Source organism: Opisthorchis viverrini (assembly GCF_000715545.1).
Source record: "Opisthorchis viverrini unplaced genomic scaffold opera_v5_55, whole genome shotgun sequence".
NCBI lineage: Eukaryota > Metazoa > Platyhelminthes > Trematoda > Opisthorchiida > Opisthorchiidae > Opisthorchis > Opisthorchis viverrini.
This window is the reverse complement of record NW_008751709.1, coordinates 25654-49506: the sequence shown is the minus strand read 5'-3', so window position 1 is coordinate 49506 and position 23853 is coordinate 25654. Positions and strand designations below refer to the sequence as shown.

The 23853-nt window shown below is 44.2% G+C and overlaps 1 protein-coding gene across 1 annotated transcript in view; it reads right to left on the bottom strand.

Annotated features, from left to right (window-relative positions):
• Positions 1 to 629: 629 nt before the first annotated feature.
• T265_03600 (hypothetical protein) overlaps positions 630 to 23853 on the bottom strand; it is a gene marked incomplete at both ends in the record, with an annotated part of 33111 nt that continues 9887 nt past the window's right edge. The window contains 10 exons of the mRNA XM_009168135.1: positions 630 to 892; positions 4105 to 4341; positions 9316 to 9642; positions 11833 to 11901; positions 13119 to 13261; positions 16822 to 16945; positions 18600 to 18677; positions 18751 to 18816; positions 19557 to 19644; positions 20806 to 20885. Coding sequence (XP_009166399.1) covers positions 818 to 892; positions 4105 to 4341; positions 9316 to 9642; positions 11833 to 11901; positions 13119 to 13261; positions 16822 to 16945; positions 18600 to 18677; positions 18751 to 18816; positions 19557 to 19644; positions 20806 to 20885 — 1287 coding nt within the window. The remainder of the gene's footprint in view (positions 893 to 4104; positions 4342 to 9315; positions 9643 to 11832; positions 11902 to 13118; positions 13262 to 16821; positions 16946 to 18599; positions 18678 to 18750; positions 18817 to 19556; positions 19645 to 20805; positions 20886 to 23853) is intronic.

Here is a 23853-nt window from a genome sequence, read left to right as displayed (position 1 = left end):
AGTCCTTACCAGATAGACACCGTCTTCGCTGTATTGGACAATGAGGTGCATCTATCTAGTACTGTAGCTAATAGCACTGCGATTGACCAATGATAGTTTACAACCGACTTTGCTCTGGTTGGGGCTCTACAATCTCACCATTCATCTCACAAGGAACAACAACTTGATTGACGCATTAACCTAAACCTGACGCACTTTTCATGCTATAGAGTAGGTTTGAGAAGTTCACACGAAACTCCCATGCATGCCAGGTTGACGTGTGAATCGATTGCCACAAATATAGATGGCTCTTCTACCTCCCCCTCTCGTATGTACAACAGAATTGCATGGTGACTGCGCCCGGTTGGAGACACTGCAAGATATGGCTTCTAGCCGATGTCAGCGGCGATCTTGTTGTCAGTTTCTATCCAGATTGCCTGAATGAGTGTCTGGAGGGATGATTGTGGTGGGCCAGCACTAAGCCCCTCCCCCGTCCACCTTTATGCTTTTCTTCACAATACGTATTTCAATTAAATCATGGTTGTACGGTGGCAAAGCATCGCTGTTGAACACTGTTGTCATGCTGTCGATGACGATAGTGATGATTAAGTGCTTTCTTCGGAACCCAGAGCTGAGGAAAACACCAGGTCGTTTGAACAACATTCGTTTTATACACTCGTGAAAGAATAAGGTTGCATTTCAAGGCAAAAAATACGCTTGAATATCAGAAAGGAAGGTGGAATTGTACCAAACAGAGCAATCACAAGTTGTGGCGACTAAAAGAGGTAAAGAAATTCGGAGATGACGCAGCATTTGGGGATATAACACAGCCATGTGTTCAAAATAATAGACGGCCAGCTGACAGGCTCTTTTTAACTTCGTCGGGCGTAACTTGAATCAAGCTGGATGGAGTCTGGAAACGGAACAGTGAGTCAGTTAGAGCATTCGTATAGACACACTGGAAAGAAGTACATAAATCGCCCTTTTAAAAGGTTCGCTTGGTTGTTGAAACTGATTCACAAGACGCGTAATTACACCGTCCTTGTGTTAGTAGCCATTCGAGGTATTTAGCCACCTGCGCCACTTCATTCAGACTTTATTTCAGTTAAAATTGAATCACGAATCATGTCATTCAGGCGTGGACCCTTTCTTTTCACGACCACTGTACAATTCGGAGAGTGTGCGATGTCTAAATAGCTGATAAGTTGTCAGAGCGATTCTACTCCGAAGTTTAAGCAGCTTTAGTCGATAACAGACAGAATCGTTCATAGTACTGGAAAAACCGAAAATTAAATTAACCAGGGATATGCCAACCATATGGAAAACAGTTCCCAAAGCATTTTCTCTCATTCACGTGTTCCTCACCACTTTACAGTAACAAGAGTCACACATTCAGTTGACTGTTGAAACAACTCTAGTCCACATGACTATATGCATTGTCGTCCTTGGGCGAAGAGTGCGCGTCTCGTTAAGTGTGACAAAGTTAGAAGGCGCAATCGGTTCACATATGTGACCTCTTGGTCATACGAAAGTAAAACATCTTAAACACACGCACCGCAGACACTCAGCCATTAACTGCCGCAGTATGATCAGGGATGAGTACTGGCCTAGCCTGAACATCATCATCTTCTCTCCAGCAGTCTTGCAATTCAGAAAAACTTCCGTGAGGAAGTCCTTTTCATTGTCTTTCGTGCCCTTAACTAAAACGAACATCGTACTCGGGTACTTGGTGCTACGACAGGGTTGACACGGGAAATGGTGAAGACACAGTTCCAAATGAGCAATGGGTGTGTAAAGCACCTTTGGATCAAACTTGTCATCAGATTGAGATTAAGGCGGAACACAATGTAGCTCACCGGGTTTACTGAACGCATCGGAAGGTTGCCTTCCATCCGAAAGGCGAACGAACTGGGAACTCCAACCGATTTCCTGTGAACCTTGACCTCCGTGGGTCAGCCCTATGCCTTCGAAGCCAGGCGTCGGCTGGCCGAAAGCTTTGAAGGGTCCCCCTAAGACAAGCTTCCTCTTCAGAATGGGCCTCCAGGGATTAGAGGAAAGAACCGAAACTATGTTAGACAATGTTTCAGTAGTCAAGCCACTGCTTGGTCGAGGGCTTTAATTGAAAAGAATTTTACTTCATCAATCCTGAGGTTCTGTCACCCAACCTAGGGTCTCCTGCTTCATACAACAACAGCTGTTTCTAGTGCATCGAGTGTTATACAGCAGATGAGAATCTATTCGATTCGACATAACACAAACCATCAACATGCCGGCGCCACCCATGTAATCCATCCCATCCAACAGTCAACATACGGACTGATGCAAATAGGTCATTGAGCAGTAGGCGCTAAAACGCTTGCTTCGCCTATCACCAAAGTTTGTTGTCACTCTGAAACCAGACTACAAAAGCTAGCACCATGATCATCCAGACGACCGTCTCAACAGGAAGGACAAACTCTGGTTATCCGGAGCTACGTATGTTGCTGCAGTAAGAAACAGTGGTGTAGAGACTGAGTTAAGAATGTTGATTGAATATGTATTGTTTGGATCCCAGTGAACGGTAAACGCTATGTTGTGTGCTCGCAGAATTCGCCCAGTCTCAAGAGCACAAATCACTCTTCGTTGTTGAGGCAAGCACACCTACAAACTGTTGATGCAGGAACCTAACAAAAATTATCTTAAAAAAGAGACTCCTGAACTCAGGAGCTTCTGCAGTAACAGACTGATATCAACTACATCCAAGCCTTCATCGCTCCTCGCCGTCTGAGGAAGCAGGCAAGCTCCCGTCACAGAAAAACCTGAATACATCACACTTTCACTGCAGAACAGACATTTCCCTGATATCAAAGGAGTTATTTGGTTCACCTAATAGGGTCATTATGTGGAACTGTCCGCTTGAGAAGCGTATGAACAGTATTTGAGCGTTACATAGGCAAACCACAAGTCAAAGGTGAACTACTAACATCTTGAGTGAAGGGAGACAGAACTGCCCGTTACTATTCTGCTTGACCAGTTCTCTTATCATCCTACGGAGATCTGCAGCTTAAACCGCGAAATAGACTAGGAAATTTGGAATGCCAGGTCAATATTTTTTTAAATTCTACGCATCAAAAGAGGTCAATCAATGCTTAAAAGTCGAGAAGCATCCTTGTTCCAAGGCGTGATGTCTCCGCAAACCGATATCGCTTTGGGCAACACAAGGATATTGATACCAAACAAAAAGACCAAGTATATAACGTCATTGTACGCGCAGTTCTGATGTACCGCGTTGAAACTCGGTATCCTCTTGCCCGAGAGATACAGGGCTTGATGGCGTCCGACCATCTATACCTACGGACCCTGGTGCGTGCACGGTTGCAACATTATGTAAGCAAAGATGAGGTACGCTGAAGCGCTTTTGTGCCGCAATTTTCGGTGAACCACTAAGTGTAACTACCGCACACAAGTCTCCGAGTATTGGTCGCGTTCCTTTTACTCACCGCCTACCAACACTCGTTGTAGTTAGCAACCTGAACGAATCACCAGGAGGTCACGTTACCGAAATATGAAAATCTCAACCTGTTTGCAGTGTTCGATTTCCGTTGTGAATATTCAGGAAAGTTCAAGAGGACGGGTAGGATTGTCCAGTTTTTAAAGACTATGTGAATGTGAGATGTTTACTTTCCTGCCTAATAACTTATAACTGCTTAGTTCGGTTTGCTAATGATTGTCCAGTTTTTAAAGACTATGTGAATGTGAGATGTTTACTTTCCTGCCTAATAACTTATAACTGCTTAGTTCGTGTTTGCTAATAAATGACTTCGCAGCGAAGGTCTTTTGTTCCTTTCACTAGTAGTATGTAACATAAAAGTAGATCCATTGGAAGAGCAACTTGTTGGCGTGAAGTTGGCACTAACACTTCAGAAGAGTTGACAGAGCACAAGGATTTTACGCCAATCTGACCACTGAAGACTCTCCGGTGTGGTGACCTCACATGCGAGTGAGTTCCTCGAGAGATTATTAGCTTGTTCCAAGTATGTTTATCAACGACACTTGGGTGCGACAAGCAATTTGGTATACGTAAACAGATACTGAATGAGAAATAACACGAAAACGTCAGACAGAAGGAGATGAACAGGTGCTCACGTGGTTACCACGGGGAGGAACTAAAAGGTGAGTGGCTTCTTCGTTGCTGAGCAATGAAGCAAACGAAGACCCGACCGCTCCTTTGAGCTCTGCGCCGCCGGCCACCAGTTGTCGAAGGGTCGCGTTCAGTTCAGTTTGGTCGAAATCGGTGTTATCGGCGACTTGAAAAACCAATCCATTGAACAGAGGACGGAGATGACAAGGTTTGATCTTGGAATATTTTGTGGTGTCAGTACCCTGGAAATGCAGTAGTTGAAAAAAGGGCCTAAGTGCAAGGAAAAAGCGTGATCCAGGGACGAATTAACGCCCCACAGGTTTTTCGGGTATCATTGCACCTTAAGTAATCAACGGCTCGCATGGACACTCGGAAAGACAACGTCGCCAAAATCATGTCACCTACCAATCCGAGCTTCCGACTCACAATATGGACCTTTCTCACCACAAAAACGTGAAAATGCATGCTACTAATATAGGATAATTAGTTCTCCATCTTCATGTGATTTCAGTCTCACTGTGAGACATCCGTGAATGGTTGGTGTTCACTTTTGTTAGCAAACAAGTTCTCAGGAAAATATCTGACAGTCCCATTCACACTGATGTCCAGCTACCACCAGGCCGTCACGAAGAGGCTGGACCTTACCGTGATATGACAGTAAGGTTCACGACCCATCGAGCTATACAAGTGGGCGTTCGTGAGACACTCGTCTTCTGGAATCCGCTTCAACTGCTCCACCGCCAGATGTGAAATCGTGCTGGAACGAGATCGCCACACCTATGCACACCGCAGGGAGTTTTGCTTGTGGCGCAGCGCTACGAGGTTTACTCAAGCACAGAACAGTGCACTGATTGAATGTTGGAGAAATGTCCCTATCGGTTCCGAACATAATTTGATCCGACATCTTATCACGTGTCAAGTGAAAGGGAGCATGCGCGCCAAGCATGAAGCCTGGTGGTTACCGAAGTCTAGAGGAAGGCACATGTATTTTCGGATTAATTGACCAACACCATCCCGTCCTTTGGTATGCACCCACCAAGTCTAATATCAAGTTCCTGGACCAGAAGTAACTGAATAAGCCACTTACAATCCAGCGAGAGGCACTCGAAGTTTTGTAGCGTCTTACGTATCTTGCTATTTGTATTGGTTCCGATTATGATAATAGATGAGGTCAATGCGCGAATCTGCAAGGCTCAGGTCACGTTTGTTAATCTGAGGCACCTATGGCGCCAAAGCTGTATAGCTCTGAGTCTCAAGGTTACTGCAAACTAATACAGAAAGAGGAAATTAGAAAGCGAGCTTTGGGTTGTGCAACGGCAACTTCTATTGAAGAATGTGTCCAGCACCAGAAGCTGCGTTGGTTGGGCCATGTATTGTGCATGTCGAACCATCGTCTGCCAAAGAGAGTGCTGTTTTCCGTGCCAAATTTAGTGTGGAAGAAGCAAAGAGGTGGCCAACCTCTGACCTGGCAAAGGGGCGTGAAAGAGATCTCGAGAAGCCTGAGTGGTGTGAGTGCGATTAGCCTTCCAAGATGGGGACCACGTGATCCCCACTGTGTTTGGTTGAAGAAGTTGTAAGATATGGACACCAATCGATTTTATGGGCGCTCTTGTTCTCATTTTCTATCCAGATTACCTGAATGAGTTCTGGAGGTGCAGGCACCCTAGCACTGAGTCCCTTCACCGTCCACTCTCTTTGTTTTCTTCGCAATGAGACTTTCAAATAAATCATGATTGTACGAAAACGAGACATCAGTGTTGAGCGCTGATGTTAAGCTGTCGATGATGACAATTACGACTACCAGAAAATAATTGGGGACTTGGAATACTCGAAGGACAGTACCGGTACGTGATTGGGTGAATAAAGTGAGGAGTGTCTGAATTATGTTCGGAGTTTTTCTTGAGGCTGTCCTGATGGACTGAAACAGCTCTCTTGAGTACGTCTCAGCTGGTGTCGCTTCGACATCCATCACAAACACATCCAAAGAGGTCCTACACAGGTGAAAGATGGAGTTACACTTAACTGTAACCAACGGAGAGCGCAGAGTGAGCACTACGATCAAACTTTCAATTCTGCTGCTCCACAAAACACAACAAATGTCAACGATCAGAACTTCAATGCTCTGAGTGAGTCCGATTCGTATGGTCATGTAAATGGCCTCATAGTTACGGCAGCTAGTTTGGGTGGTCACCGAAGATTCCGTGTAGACGTAAAACATTTCTCCTAAGGTTGTTAAAAGAAAATCTCCGACACGACCGGTTTGTGTTTTCTTACGGCCCACTAGATGGACACAGTTTCTGAGCTTCCGTTGACCCAGTGTTCCACTTAAGCCCGTTCGTCTGTTGTTCTAGATTACAAAAAAACCTTAAGGGTGGAAGTTTGATCAGGAGACTCAAGTAGATGATAAGCTCTGGACTTACATAGGATGTCGAAGGGAGAAAAGGGTTGAAAGAGAAATTCTGCTGTGAACACTCATAAAACGGAGTTGTTATATGCAGAGTGGTTCCATGTATTTTCGTAAGTAATATACTTCCTGGTGGAGGAAAAAGGCTGACTAAGAAGTCCCACCTGTAAGCTTTGATCAGAGGAATCCAACTACCAAGGCAATGGAATAAAACAAGAACACTGTGTCGACCGCTAAGTCCCAGTTCGTACGCCATTTGGACAGATCCCAGCTACCTAGGATGCCCATAATCCACGCGTCCGATGATGAACAAATTCTGCCCGATGTTGCCCGCAGTCACGAACCAAGTTTACTTCACCCACTCCACCCTTCGCCAAAGAAATTTGTCCAACGCGGGAATTTTAATTCACCCAAGTTCATCCAGTCCGTCCCACTTCTTCCATCCGCCCCCGATATAAACAAAGCTTTTAGGGATATTTTAGGAGTTATGTCCCCTATTTCAACCAGGTAAGCATTTCACTCATCGCTGGTTTGTTATATCTCCGAGCACTGTCGTCATTTTTGGGCGGGGCGCTTCCGTCTGATTAAGTTTTCCTAGACTCAATCTAGCACAAAACCGCATGCTCCAGCGATAACTATCAGTAACCGTATAGCTTCCCCTCCGGAACTCTCCATTGCGAAGTCTATTACCATCCCTGGATTTATGCATCGATTACGTCAGCTATTGCCAACCCACCCTACCAGATCATCGGCGAACGAGACTGTGGCAGCTATAACCACTGCACAACATACACGCAACTTGTTGCGGCTGAACATGGTGTTAACTGATGGTTGATCTGAGAAGACGAGGTGTTTCCACCTTACTTCACAGTTACAACCACGAAAGGTGGCATTCCAGTATAGTTCCTCTGTTCCTTTGCTTGTATTTTTCGATCTGGCAACTCGTCTCTTTGCTTATCCAGCTACCCCTATCACAAGCTTGAAACTGAACTCTTACTCCCCCTTTTTCTTCGGGAATGTTTCGTCTTCTAACTCTCTTTGTCGCGATTCAGATAACAAGTTTCACAGGCTGAATTGACGTCAATCTGTGGTGATTATTTCAAAAAAAAAACTAAACGAACTGTGTAATCTGCATTCAACCGTAAACTTCCAATCGACAGTCGTAATCTGTCCTGTTCTAAATGTGTCATGCTACGTTCCCAATGCTACGACAAAATGGGTAAACTAAAATTAGACGAAACTTTTGACTACTCACACGGCTGTTTTTCTGCTTTCACGTGCATATCGCTTCATTAGGAACAAGTATTTCTTGCGTAATTACTGGGGATTTTTCTGAACACGAAGGATTCAGACTGCATGAAAACTATTTCCCTGCCCCCAAGATGATGCTAAAACAAGAGGCTTCCTACACAGCGATAACACCTAACATCATGCTGATGATGATGGCGACGATCGTCCTCATTGCCGTCATCATTATCATCACCAAGAACAATTATAGTGATTCCGTTTTCCACAGTTCTTCCCTGGTATTCTGCGAAAAGCGAATGAATGATCGTACAAAAAGACAATAGGTGGTGTTGCTGAGCGGCATGTATTTTTATTGATGAGATCAGCAGAAGCCCAGCAATGAACTAACCCTTAGGGTGTTCTGTCTCCGGACCTCCATCAAGGAAGATAACTGCGGACGTAGCTGAGTTTGCTGGATGTTAAATAGTGACTTTTTTGCTCACTACTTCTGCGCGAAGAGGGCTTATTGAGAGAGCTAGTCTTCTGGCATGTGAACAAGAGAGTACATCGTATCTATCTGTTGAATTGCTTCTGAAAACTACTCGGTGTAACGAAGCATTGCTCACCTGATATTCCCACTACACTTAGGGAGGACGACAAAGCATTGAAATTTACTATGGACATACGCACTGCAGTAAATTCAAGAATTCCAGATTCGATGCTCTCTGTGAGGTCTGTCCATGGGCTGGATACGAACAACAAAATAAGAGCGTGTACTGGCTGATAAAAAGTACCTTTCACCGTTCGTAAAAAAAACAGGCAAATCATCGTCTGGTTGTCACGTGTGGTGGCGAATGGAATTTCCAAACCGAGTGAATCGACTGAACAACAAATCAATGAGCATCGCGGAAGAAACCATTATTCGGAGCAAGATGGGTTTCGTGGCAATTTGTAGCTTGTAGGGAAGTCTCCAGTGAAATCCCATTCCGGATGAAGCATCGACTGGCCCCAAAGCATTAATTAGGTAAAGATGGTCTCATCCTTCGCGAATTAATCAGTTTTAAAACGCAACACCTTATTATATCCGTCGGGTTGCAACCGACTGTCAACAGTTACTCACTTAGTCAGAGAAAACATGCTGATCTACTTTGCAATAAACTTAGTCGCTGTTTCAGTTTCATAGAAGAAACCTTCAATCATGGGATTGTCCACGCTAAGTTCAGAGAAAAATTGAAGAGACTGCAGTCTTGTGCTAATTCCGGGGACGCGCTTGTCGTAGATGCTCTAGTAACATGCCGTGTTTATTGACAGACATCAGTTAGCCTTTGGATGTTCGCTTTCGCAGAAGTGGTAGAAAAGATCATAAAACATCATTTAAATGTATTGTCCCTCGGGTTCCTGCCTGTCAGGTAACCAATAAGACCAGTTCACTCTGGTTCAACAAAGACCAAACAAAAAGTCGGTGCTTAACCTTAACCTTGACCTCTGCACTAGCTGTGGTTCAAAAGTAGCTACACTCCAAAACAATTTTTCATCCTCAGATAAGAGTGACATAAAATACTGAAACGAGAATTATATAAATTACCTCCTCCCGAGGTAGCTTCCGTGGTTTCGGATCCAAATTTGATCCAGAACCAGACATGGCTACACGCTTTCCCGTGTTCTTTTTTATCACGGACACATCAGCGGCATCGTTCAAAATATCCAGCCAATCGGAGCGCTTTCCGGATTCGGCTACCAATCGCTGGAGTTCACTCACATTGGTCGCCTGTTGCCAAGTTTTGTCAGGGCGTGCTTTTGTAAACCGTGGAAACCGAATTGAAATTCCCTGAGTTTCACCGCTCGATAGACCAGCGGTGTGGGTACTGGCTCGAGAAAATTCAGCACCGGTTATCTCCCAAACTGGAGCAGACTATAAAATAATATTCCAAAAAAATCGAACAAGAAGAAAAAACGGAGAGATTGTGAGAGTACCAAATATCGTTGGTCGAAATACGTATCGAGTTAGAACAACAGCCACGACAGTCCCTTCAAAATAAGACCTTACGGCAAACAGGGAGGCCCGTGCTTCGGCGAATATGCGCTCGACAAGTGGATTCTGCAGTGCGCCAGAGCTAACTTCACTTGAACACCGCACCACTGATTATGGTAAGACTTAAAAATGCTTTTGCATAACGCGACAATTTACAGGCCGTCAGACTTCAACATCCTTCCTCTATCTTGACGGACGGAGACGACGAACACCCTCAATCAAAATGAAAACCAAACAGCCGAGCTATTTACCTGCAGCATACGCTTTGCTGATAGAGGCCACTCAACACTGACGACCCCAGTGGTTAAGGCGCGAACTTATATACCGGAAGTTTCGTGGTTCAAAACCAACCCCAGCATCTCGGCTGCTCCTGTCTAGGCTTGGGTAACCTGGCAGTATCTCAGCCCTCGAGGGGAATGGCAACTCGGTACCGAAAGCGCGTCACAGCTGAACGATCACTACCGTTATCATCACCGACTCATCAAACGCCACCAGTTTCGGATTCTGGTTGCGAAGTAAGACGCTAAGCTATATTTCCAGGTCAGTCAAATAACCAGTGGGTTGAAAATGCTTAGTCTGCTGACACAACGTGTTCCGAGGCACATCCATACAAGTTCCGGTGTAATCTCCCCGTGTGGGTTTCAAAAGCAGCAGCTGAAGTGATACACATGTGAACCACAGGAGTTGGTTGAATTATGCCATCCACACCACAAGTTGGTTTGCCCCAATGCAGAAAGCAACACACACCAATCGCAGTTATCGAATGGTTGACTTTAAATTCCAGTCTAATGAACGCGTTGCTGCATGTAATTCATCTCGCTGTGAACGCGGCTAACAATTGATACCAACTCTGGACAATAAGGTTGAGGTGAAAATTTCTTCCTTTTAAAAGAATCAAAGGACCTAATCCAATAGGCACATGTGCAAAACACGCGAACCACCACTCATTTGAAAGTTGTCCCAGTGAAACAAGAGGATTGTGAATATTGTGCAGTCCATGTTGGCCAACGGTACGATGAACGCTCAGTGGTGTCGTCCGATTGCATAGCGATGTGTTTGCAAACGTGATTTCACCATTATTTTCTGACTAGAAAAATACGAATAAATGTGGGTGGATATTTTCCTGACAAAACCCACTACTCACAGGGTATTGAATCGAACTTGACCTTATGATAATTCCCAAATCCATCTGCTTACACCGCCTATGTACTTTTGATTTCCAGTTGTTTTGCTTATTCGTACCCGCCACTCACCTTGCCGTAGCGACTGTCCTTTCCGACACTGGTGTACCGACATGTGTGTCTGTGTGTGAATGTGCGCTGCTGACCTACTTACCCATGTGCGTTCATGTCCCTTCACTTGTTTTCTCATGAGTTCCGTGTTATCGCACGTCCAACGAGAATCACGAAACCGTCGTCGGAAGGAACGACCGCAACCCACGCTAATGAGCTATCATTCCGCTCGCCGCTGTTTGGTTTGCGGACGTTGACACTGAACTGCGGCGGTCAGTGACACACCTGTGAACTTGTTGACGCTACGAACGGGAACAATTGAGGTTCGTTGTGCACATTTGCTTACTCTTGTGTAAATAGTGCCGTAGAATTACGAACCCCATTCTTCCTTTTGATATTCGGGATTGTCGAACCTATGCATCACTCAAAGTTCCGTATCGGGAACCTCAACACAGGTATGTCGAAAACCAGTTAGCAACCCACGACTAGTTTCACAATTTCTGGAGGCTCATCAAGCAGTAAGCCTTGTTCTACTTGAACAAACGGCTGTGAATGTGTTCAAAAGAGTGGATACAGGTATCGTCATAATGTCCTTTGTAAGGAGTTGTAAATGAAGTACTATCCAGGATAGTTCAATCATGGCTACATGCTCTCGGTAAGTCAGGAGTAATGCCACACATGAGATAACTGAGAACAATGGATTCGCCAACGTAATGAACACTCCGGCGTCGAACAGATCGAAAGAACAGAATACTTCAGCAAAATATAGGCATCATAAACTGAGACTAGTACGTCGTGTTTTAATGCATAAACACTCCATGAGAAGTGTAAAAGATACCTTCGGGTCTTCAACAACGAAATCCGGAATCAATGACTTGGAAACGTTCAGCCAGGATGGAACATCGGACTGGAAACCGGAACGGTACAAAAATAATCATTAACATCATACATTTATGGAAGAAAGTAGGGGAAGTAGCTCATAGTTACGCACAAAACGGAGCAATATAATATCAAGTTGTCAAAGCCTGTGTAGAACCTATCGAAAACTTCTATTCTTGTCACCTGAAATCAAGGGGTTGCGAAAGAGACAGGCACAAAATAATGCTTCGAACGTTCATGTAACTTCGGAAACCCAGAGAGGCGTAAGCCACGGAGAGAAATATACTTCCAGGAGCGAGGTACCTTCGTTCAGGGGTTTTCTGGAAATACGTCCAAGTATCCAGTTTTGATCCCAGCCTAAAACTATCACCTGGTCGTGGTAGTCGGGCTTGTGTTGCATGGATCCTACAGGCTATTCTGGCTGGAACTCGGTTCCTAAAGATTCAACCATCACAGGAAGGCAAACGAGGAGCAGCTTGATGAAGAAAAGCGAGTCCCTGTACTGCGAGGAATTATATTACGAGGCATTCTGGAGTAAAGTCTTACTGTCTTATGCGATATGAGTGTGAAGGCGCTAAGACGCTTGCCCTTGCAACCAGCATGTCCGTATTTATAGAAGCAACGACGCTGCCTTCCCCCCAAGAAAGAAACAGATTAGAAAAGGTCAATCCTAAAAACCGATTGCCCAACGATCGACCATGAACGCCGGGGCGTGGTTCAATATGGTCGGGCCTACTTTTCAAACCAAAGAGTCTGGTGCTGTTCAAAGGGTACCTGTTATGCGCAATCACATTAGGATTAAGACAGTAATATCTCAGTCCCTGCGTCCTCTGGCCGGCTCCCTGTACTCCCCACTCCATTGGCCCAAAACTGGTGTATCTGATCGTAAATTCAGTGTTACAAATAAAATAATGACAACAACCAAAGGTGACGATAAAAATTTATCAAAAATCTGTCAATGAGATGCATTTTCGTTAGAATGACTAAATACCGCAGGGCTTGTTGACGAAACAGTTTCTACAGTCGATCCGGTATAATCCATACGGTGCTTCGTGCACCAAGCATGGGTTTTGTCCCCAGTATTCCTAATTTAAACATTTCACTCCACTAAACTTCCCCCAGTAAAAAGTTTGCTTTCAAATCTGGGTCTATATGAGGAAGCTATAATTTTTTCGAGTCACTAGAAACCCACCATATGTTTAATCGGAGGTCGTACAAATGAAAATCACGAAAAGCTGGACGTACCTGTGTAATCCTCTTCATCTTAAGTTTCTTTTGAAGCGTCTGTAACATTTCGTCGGTGAATCCATTGCCGCATTTTGTTACTGTGGTGAACTGCTTGGATGCAGGGTCGTACGCGCCCATCAAGAAAACCGACATGAGTCCAGCTAGAGATTTGGTGACAGGTAAGAAGTTGGCTAATAAATCGCCATGCACACTGCACTGTTCACCAACAATCACATATGCACGACCAGAAGCTAGCAACGTAACCAGTTTAGTCTCTCCAAACGCCCTGTCCCATTGGATTTTCCGCCTACTGAACAGAGGAACTGCAAGAACCTACGACCAACCAGACACCGTGTCTTAGGGTACACAGGACGAGAAGAAACAGAAAAACGATAACTCATTAACCATCAACACAAACGAGTGATCATACATCACTGGGGATCATGGTGGGTGTATTGGTTGGCTAGAGGCCCACAACACTTACAAGACGTAATATGAGAAACGCAGATGGGCGACAAGCATTGACCGTAGGCAGCTTTATGCATGAAAAACAGTCACACAGGAAGACAAAGTTGAACTCCTAATGGAACCTAATAACCTCCTAATAACCTGAAAAGTAGATGCACTAGAACAGTTCTGTTTAATGTCGTGTTCTCTAAGCTCATGTCTAGTGTATAAGAGCGTGTTTCCATCCGTTTCAAATGCTAAACAAAGCCGAATGGATTTTACAACGAATGAAAGTGCGGCACCATCTGAAAACCTTATGAATCCGTGTAGTGGTGAGATACAGAACAGCTAGAAGACATTTGTTTTGCGAGGAATTACAGCAGGTTCAAAGGCTCTTACACAGCCAGAATACACATGTGTTGCTTCACTAGATAAAGAATTGTCAAGGGAAAGCATTTGAGGGGGAATGTAATTGTGTGAATGGTAATGGACATCTACTGTCTTGCTCGGATAGTAAACCTGCATTGTGAACAAAGGGCGTTGGTAACAGGACCGAAAGGCATATGTTGAATTGCTAGGGGGTTGGAGTTTCATGCGGGCAGGGAGAGCCTTGAAAGGAATAGGCTACTTTTGGAGGTAAGGTGCTTTTGTCCACGAGAGGGGCCTCGCAAAAATGAAACTTTCGATCAACATATCAAACGTCATCCTTCAGCAGCAGTGATCTCTTTCATTTTCCAGCAAAAAAATGTAGTTTTTTCGCGTTCGTGTCTGTGATTATATGTTGAGGTAGGGTGCTCTAACGTGATTACAAACGCAGGAACCCTACAGGAGCCTGTAATAAGACAGCTTGCATAAAACGGTCAAAGATCACCTTAGCATGACGATTCAACAGCAAAAAAATTACCAATAAAATGCATTCGTAAGAAGTGACCAATGATAGGGTCAGCATTTGCCAACCATTATGATAAGCAAAGTTATAGACACCGGGGTCCGTAGATCCGATCATCCATCTGAAAAGAGTACGTTATCCAGACCTGCAAAAATTATCCTCTCTTCGAGGCTAAGTTTAACCAAGGGGTATTTACAAGGTCACGCCGACAATGCACTATTGTGCCATGTAATAAGATGGAGTATGCTAAGAATAAATCAGCTCGGAAGTTTTACTGTTCATTCTCGTTCACTGATTGACCCATATTCGATATAATGCTTTTGTACTGGATTTGAAAACAGATGGTGGGGAAAAACTATTTGCTGTGAACCAATGATATTTTAGGTTGAAAGAGTTACTAGTAGGTCTTTAGAAGAAACCTAAGGTCCCTGGGACAAACCTAATTAAGTCAATATGTCCGGTGAGTGAATGAAAACAGAGCGATGCAATCACCTGGTGTTCGGTAAGCCTGACATTATTTTCATAGGCATTCGAAAAGACTACATAGAGGGATAAAGGACATAGTCACCCATATCAATTTGGTCTTAACGGGAGACTCAAATGAATGTCTCTCTCGGGGACCGCACCTTACGAGCTCCAAAAAGGGGGAAACCGATGTGGATTGACTGGTCTTAACGGGAGACTCAAATGAATGTCTCTCTCGGGGACCGCACCTTACGAGCTCCAAAAAGGGGGAAACCGATCGTGGATTGACGAAGAGTTTTCAGCGTAATTTCGTTTATGGCGACATGGCTTTCATTGCACTAACGGTTCACTATGCGCACTAAATTAAGCGCTGTATCAGGATCAATGATCGAGCCGTATCCTGAAACAACAGCTCGATATAATTCAGTGATTGAGAAACGAATATACTGACCGGAAGGTTCGTGGTTCGAAATCAACGCCAATATCTCGACTGCTTTTGTCTAGGCTTAGGCAACTTGACGGTACCTCAGCCTTCGTTCTTCCTCCGAGTGACAGTGCAACTCGGCACCGAAAAAAACTTATTGAAACAACGGCTATTACTTGTTGCGGAGATAGTGGCTGAAGCTATTCTTACAAATGCCTTTACCTAATAGGTTTGAACACCATCTTTGGAATCCGACTGCTTTGAACTCGTCGGTACATGATACATGGCACAGCAAGCGAGCTAAATGAAACCCGTTTGAATACGGATAAGGTTTTAGGCGACAGAAAAAAAACTACTAGAAATAACTGTTAGTCTTACGGCTTCCAGCAATTAGGTTCCATCAGAGATTCAACCTGTGTAACTAGCTATTTAACGGCCCGTCCACTACTGTTATATGAGTCTATTCATACATATTTTAGAATTTAGGAGATCGATAGTTTACCAAGTGCTTAGGGCACCGAGGTTTAGAATGTTAGCCATGGCTGTATTTATAAAAAAAGACTATGATTGACATATTGCGCTTGCGTGCCATCCTAAAAATCTACGAACCGAATGAGTATTGAAGATTTCCAGACGAACCCCGAGTTGTTTTTTACTGTCACACTGATGGGTGGTCTCTCCGTACATTGTTATACACTCATGTATCGGTGATGCGATGCAGCAGCGCAATATAGTTGGTTTTTTCCGCTCGATTAGGTTCTGAGCACTCACTTTGATGACCGTTTGAGTTTGGAACGAACCACAGTTCTCAGACAGCCATTTTATGACTCCCCGGAGTACGCCTTATGGTTGGTTCAACTGATCGTAATTTTCATGAATCCGTAGAAAGATTGATTTAACCACACGCCGTAAAAAGTAAATTATTCATTCGAGATCCAACAGCGAGATTAAATGAATCTTGGTTCAGGGCCTTGTAATGTCCTCAATTATGTGTCGTGCACTTCGAATTCTAGTAAATGAGCCTTCCTAGAGGATGTTACTTCGCTTTCGTGCCGAGAACAATCAGGATTTGTGAGAGTTCTTACTTTTTGGGAATATTCAGCTGAAAACTCGTCATGTTTTCTGGTTTCCTTCTGCAATTTCAATATTTTTACTTCAACTCGTCCAGTGGGACTGAGCATTCCGTACAAGTCATGTATCGCAGTGAACACGGAGTTTGCTGAGTACTTGTTTTGGGATTTTTCGATAAAAGGATGGGCCAAAATGTGGCATGGTAAAAAGGCCGCAAAATTTGGGAAGGCCAGGAATCTCTCAAAAGTAAAACGGGCAGTACATTACACAATGGAGTTAACCATTCGAGCTTGCAAACTATGGAGAGTGAGGTTCAGAATCTGAGTACAAAAATATAACACATGACAGACACACAAAATGTGCCAAAAATGTGCGAAATATATCTCGACACAGCTGGACCGAGATCGTTAGGTGAGAACACTTACCTTTGTTACCGGTCCCATAGTACGCTCCCAATACGATCAAATCGACCGAATCGGCCATCGATCCCTCGGCCAAATAGTCTCGTTTGATTTTCAACCAGTGTCGCTTTCCAGGTTCGTAAGTACTCTGTTCGATATGGACGGTGGGCAAATAGCATTGTTTATAGTACTAGGCTGAAGGGCAACTATGTGGGAATGGAATGAACGGAGAATGAGGAATGGGTAGACACAAGTGGTTTTTAAGAGCTATAAGATTAAAATAATCGTTCAACTGTGGCACCCTTTGATTGCAGAGCTGCCATGCAACCTGAGGGAAGCATAAGGGCCGAGGTTATACTAGGTTGCCAAGCCTAGACACGAGTAGTCGAACCAATGACCTTCCTATGAGTTAGTTCATGCCTTGAGCGTTAAACTACCTCGAGGTCGAAAATATGAGATACGGATAAACCATGGAATTGTCGATAGGTGTCGCTCATTTAACCATTTAACCCAACTGGCAATTGTGGGGTTTGATTTGCGTAAACGTGTACAATCAAAGCATGCCATGGAATCTAACATACGCTCAATGGAAAGAAAAAACAGAGCACCGTTCACATATTGGCTCAAGCGAGAAGAAAGAAAGAAGGTGAATTCATAGAAGCATGGCACTCTACTGAAAAAGCTATCAACAAACACACCGAAATTGATCCGGTCTATCGGCCACTGCAAACAAAAGAATTACGGAACTACAGAATGCAGAGGCGGACAAAGAGAAAAGAAACAAACGATCAGGCTGAAGCAAGGAAACTACCAAAAATAGAAGACACCGTCACAACCAAGCAGAATCAAGGAAGGAAGACCACAACGAAACAAAAACCGGGAACGGACCTATTGCAAACAGACCCGGAACACCCCAAAACAGCCATCCAACAAGCCAATGGAATAAGAGGCATACTGACCACAACGCAGCAAAACAAAATCACGATCGGTCCCACCATGATGCAACAGAAGGCATATACCGACTAGCCAATCACGTGACAGGATATTAGATACTCCACAAAAAAAACTACATAAACGCAGCTAGGCACGGAGGAAGCACTCATTCAACCACGCACTGACGATTTCTCCTCGACTGGAGACGAAACGTTTGCATGCCAATTGCCAAGCTCGGCGAACAGATCAACTGCCATCGGATCAGTCACCAGTGATCTTTGAAGCCTCACTGAAATGTGGATGATAGGCCATTTTGGATGATCAAGAAAACCAGAACGTATGCTGCCGCTTTGAGCAGGATACCCTCGAAGTTTGAAGATTCACTAGAAAGGATGCTTATAAAACTAAAACTCCGATATGATGAATCTCCTTTGCAAAAAAGGTAGTCGTACCACGTAGTAGCCAGCACTCGGACGGTTGTGTCACACACAGCTAACCATGGTATTAGACAATCGTTACAAGAGTTGTTAAATAGAGGAAGTACTGATCCAAATATCACATTCTTCACTTCTAGAGAAAGAACACTTTACCCAGTTGCGGGAAGAACGAATCTGCCCTGACTACCGCTACGGAAGAGTTGGGAACTTGTTCCACAAATGACGGACTAAAAGCGGTCGATTAAAGACAGTCACTAAGAGAGTTTCAATGCATATTGTTACCGTACAAGGTAAGTAGTCGTGTGAACAGTATGTGACCTTATGATTATAACTACCAAGGTGCTTCAAGTTTAGCTTTATGAGCAAGCCTCTTAAAGGGATAGTTCAGGTAAATCTGACCACAGAACCGGATAGGGTAGCAGGATAACTCACATGGGACGGCTTCAGTACCAATCCTTCCAAATTTTCCGAAAACACACGAGCCATGAGTATGTTGAGAGATGGAATATCCTACAAGCAAATAGAACACGGGTCACAATAGTTAAAAGATGCCAGACTTACTTGGATTACGTGTCTCTCAGACAGCAGGACTCGGTGGGGTACCTCGCAGAAGTATTGTTCCAAGACACTTCGACGGGAGGAAATGGGTCTGGAAAGACGTAGTGGGGTAGAAAAGTTAGTAAATGAGTGGTTAAGACGTTATCGGAACAGCGAGATTTTGGAATGAAATAAGCTGAACCCAATAGGGTGCGTCGGACAACGAACACGGAAAGCGTTACGTTGAAAACACAAACGATCCTGTCACGTAATTTTTGGAAAGGATAAGCAATGGCAAAGCTGTCTCTCCGAAAAGATCACTGTCGTGGTCAGTATCATTGAAGTCAGGCGTGTGGCGTTGAAATTCACGAGGCTGTTGGGGACTCTTCTATATTGCGAAGAGCAACAGTATGTTATCGATATTTCACAACAGTAAACTCGAGAGAAATACCTGAACGATATGGACATTGAATGGTTCTTTCACAGCACCCACGCACTCTAGGGAGCGAGGCACAACAAAATCATGTGATCAAAAAAGCGAATTGAGCGAATAGTTTCAAACCATATTGTTACCGTACAAGGTAAGTAGTCGTGTGAACAGTATGTGACCTTATGATTATAACTACCAAGGTGCTTCAAGTTTAGCTTTATGAGCAAGCCTCTTAAAGGGATAGTTCAGGTAAATCTGACCACAGAACCGGATAGGGTAGCAGGATAACTCACATGGGACGGCTTCAGTACCAATCCTTCCAAATTTTCCGAAAACACACGAGCCATGAGTATGTTGAGAGATGGAATATCCTACAAGCAAATAGAACACGGGTCACAATAGTTAAAAGATGCCAGACTTACTTGGATTACGTGTCTCTCAGACAGCAGGACTCGGTGGGGTACCTCGCAGAAGTATTGTTCCAAGACACTTCGACGGGAGGAAATGGGTCTGGAAAGACGTAGTGGGGTAGAAAAGTTAGTAAATGAGTGGTTAAGACGTTATCGGAACAGCGAGATTTTGGAATGAAATAAGCTGAACCCAATAGGGTGCGTCGGACAACGAACACGGAAAGCGTTACGTTGAAAACACAAACGATCCTGTCACGTAATTTTTGGAAAGGATAAGCAATGGCAAAGCTGTCTCTCCGAAAAGATCACTGTCGTGGTCAGTATCATTGAAGTCAGGCGTGTGGCGTTGAAATTCACGAGGCTGTTGGGGACTCTTCTATATTGCGAAGAGCAACAGTATGTTATCGATATTTCACAACAGTAAACTCGAGAGAAATACCTGAACGATATGGACATTGAATGGTTCTTTCACAGCACCCACGCACTCTAGGGAGCGAGGCACAACAAAATCATGTGATCAAAAAAGCGAATTGAGCGAATAGTTTCAAACCACCCGGTATAGGATGGTTCATCATCATCATCATCATCATCAGCAGCAGCAGCATCATCGACAGCATGACATCAGTGTTCAACACCGATGCTTCACTGCCGTACAGGTTGTACGTGGGCTGGGATACTGCCAGGGCGCCCACACCTAGACAGGAGGACGATTAGGGTCCTCAACCAGAGCCTTTGGCTCAAAAGCCTAACCGCAAGGCAACGGTGTTTGGCGGGAAATGCAAATGCCTTACCACTTCTACGGAACAAGTCGCCATACATATTCCAACCCCCAACCTGGAGGACCAGGAGACTGTGTTCGTCAGACCTCTAACCATTGACCAACCTGGTATGAGACTCTGTGAGTATCGCGGGATACTCTCCAGTATAGCTCAATGGATCGCTGAGGTGCGCAAACCGTCACGCCACGGTAAGGTCCAGTCTTCTCGTGACGGTATATAGGTATAGGTATGGGTATAGGATGGTTGGCCACATCGAAACTGAAAATTCAAGACAAACCAGTTATACGGCGTCGGTTCCATAGAAAAAACATCAGCTTGCGAACGACTAGTGGCGCAAGTAGGTGAAAGCCAATATTAATGGACGACCATGATAAAGATAAAACGAGACCAATGAGTCCACGTTGACTGAGGTAACCTGAAAAAATGACCGACTATTTTATTCAGTTTTCAGTATCTGCTGAAAGAACAAATTCGTAACTTACTTATGAATCAAAGACTCCCCATTCAGATACAGACAGTCGAATACGAAAATGCATACAGTGGCATCTTTGAAAGCGGCTCGCTATAAAGTGAAGATGAAAATCACAAAATTTTGAATTTCAAACGACCATGCTAGAAAAACGTTATGAAAGTGAAGTTGAAAACGCATAACGATGTAGAACCGCGTGTTTTCGGACATACAGAAGAGGTAGAACATGCCGCTGTGCAATGCTTGCTATATTTCAACAACCCATAAAGCTGTACCACAACACTGATCAAGCAACGTCTCCAGGATACCTCATGTGCCGGTGCCCGATAGCCAGAAGGACACAAGTGACTGAAACCACGCTCCTAAATGTTTTGTGCAATGTTTACTAATGATTACCTACCATATGTGTTAGTTATACCTTTGTGCAGTACCAATAACCGTAAATAAATGTAGCCCTTTAAAGCTGAATTGTTTGGGTTTCAAAGATCAATGGGGTGAGCTGAGTGGCGATTGAAGCTAAGAATGACGACATAGAGCAACAGAAGATCCCTTCCAAGCTCCGTCCAAGAAGACAGCATCCTGTGGCCCTCATTCATATACGCTCTGCCCTGTATCAAGATATTTCTACGAGATATCAGTTATTAATTTCTCAAATAAACTTTATTACTCTTGTATGACGTCTTTTGTGGAAAGTATCAGTTGCTTGTATTACGCATGCCCCATGGCATACATCGGGCCCTCCATTAGAAATCCCTCAATAAGATGGCCTGTGTAACTTATTGAACTATCAGTACATAAAATCACTTCCATAAAGGGACCAAAGGATGCTCAGCGGACACGGTCTACTGACATCCAGGCCTCTGGTTGGGACAAGTACAGAGGCACTCTGCCTAAAACTTTGACGGCTATGTTGGCTATATATTTACCCTTGCTGTCTTGCGATCAGGGCCTCGGGTGGGAATATTAACCGTCCTGATTTATGAAAGTATCCCATCACATGTACAACGCGGGACAGCGACAAAGACGACGATTATAGCTATGTTTGATATTGGTAACGTCAGTTTCTGTCCAGATTGCCTGAATGAATGTCTGGAGGTGTAGGCACCTCGGAATGATTGTGTTAAGCTAGCACTAAGTCCCTCCCCCATCCACCTTTATTCTTTTCTTTACAATAAGGCTTTCAAATAAGTCATGGCTGTACGGCAGTGAAGCATTGGTGTTGAGCACTGATGTCATGCTGTCGTTGATGATGATGATGATGGTAACGTCAGCTAGGTAATGGACGTTTGTATTATACTGGATGAGATCCTCCGAACAGATCAGCACTGTTTTGTCTATTAACGACCACACTGGTGATAGTGAAATTGGGTGCAATCCTTCCCTAATAAAAAACTGCTGGATTACTGTACACTACTCTATACATTCTAGTAGCTAAAGCAAACGAGCAAATTACCATATACCATCAGACGTATTTTGAGCACAAAAGCAGTCCTACTGCGTATAAAAAATGTTGGCAACTCTACACTAGATCAACCCACAATCCTAACTCGATCGAACGATTGGTAAGGAAATTTCAATGAAAAAAACGACATCATGGCGAGTGAACCAACACACCTACCAACAAGCCATCGTAGCCCGACTCCTGGCCAGGTGCACCACGTTATGAAAACGGTTCCGCCTGTCTGGCTCGCAGCTTGTTTCTTACTTTTAAACGGCGGGAGGTTTAGCTATCATGTTTATCTATCGCGGAAACGTAGCTAAAAAGCTTTCTAACGCTCACCATCGGAAGACAACCACGGATCACAGAGCGCCCCTAGAGAGTGGCCATAACGCGGTGACTAGAAGCAAACAGTTCATGATTTTTAACGACTACCAAACATATGAGGTGATTATTCTATCCTAATATTAGGACCCTTGATGTAGAATCATGTCTAGGGTTGACAGCCCCGGTATCTTATTCTGGTTGCTGCATCGAGTAGTACAGTCCTGTACTGTCCAACATACGAAGTATACTGAAAAACTGTGATCCACACACCAGTTAATACTGGTGCTGAGAGCTGATAACGAGAAAAGTGGAAATTTATCTTCATGATACTGAGTGAAGCGCACATGAACCTAACGCAGTAACCAGCGCAATCATTTTGATCGACTGAATTGTGATGGAACAACACGACATTAATATACCAATGTGTATCGCTTGACGTTTTGTCTACCGCGAAACTTTCAGGGGATAATCAGGTGATACTGAGTGAAGCGCACATGAACCTAACGCAGTAACCAGCGCAATCATTTTGATCGACTGAATTGTGATGGAACAACACGACATTAATATACCAATGTGTATCGCTTGACGTTTTGTCTACCGCGAAACTTTCAGGGATAGGATAATCAGGCTAACTGAAAACAAACTAAACTGAGAACTAACAGTCACCTGCCTATCATTTAATTGGTCATGGGGATGGGTCCACAATGGTCCGTTGAAGCTTGAAGTTGAAATTATTGCATCACGCAACCAACTAGTGCGCTTGTTCATTAGTTCTAATCAGACACTCGATATGGACAAGCCGTCGTTTCGGTTGAAACAAACAGATTGGATCTGAATCGCCAGAGATTCCACACAGCACTGTTCAGCATGTATCGGAAGTTCTGTCCAAATGGATTGAGCCTGGTGAAACAAGACCATGTTAGTGCGTTCAGAGCAATGGCTGGATCATCATTTGTTTTTTAGATACTGAAACGCGTTTTGAGGCGGAGGAAGAGCACGGCTCTTGCGTTCGGCACTGCTAATATCTCCGACATAACCACAATGCCTGTCCCCATGGGAGATATTACCCACATAGTCAAGTTGGTCACCCTTGGGTGAGCCAGTTGCTTCCTTGCGTTCGGCACTGCTAATATCTCCGACGTAACCAGAATGCCTGTCCCCATGGGAAATATTACCCACATAGTCAATTTGGTCACCCTTGGGTGAACCAGTTGCTTTGTACTGTATCGTCTACCTTGAAAAAACTGCTCATGTTGAAGTTTGATAAAACCGCACGACGGGCTTCCCGATAAATAC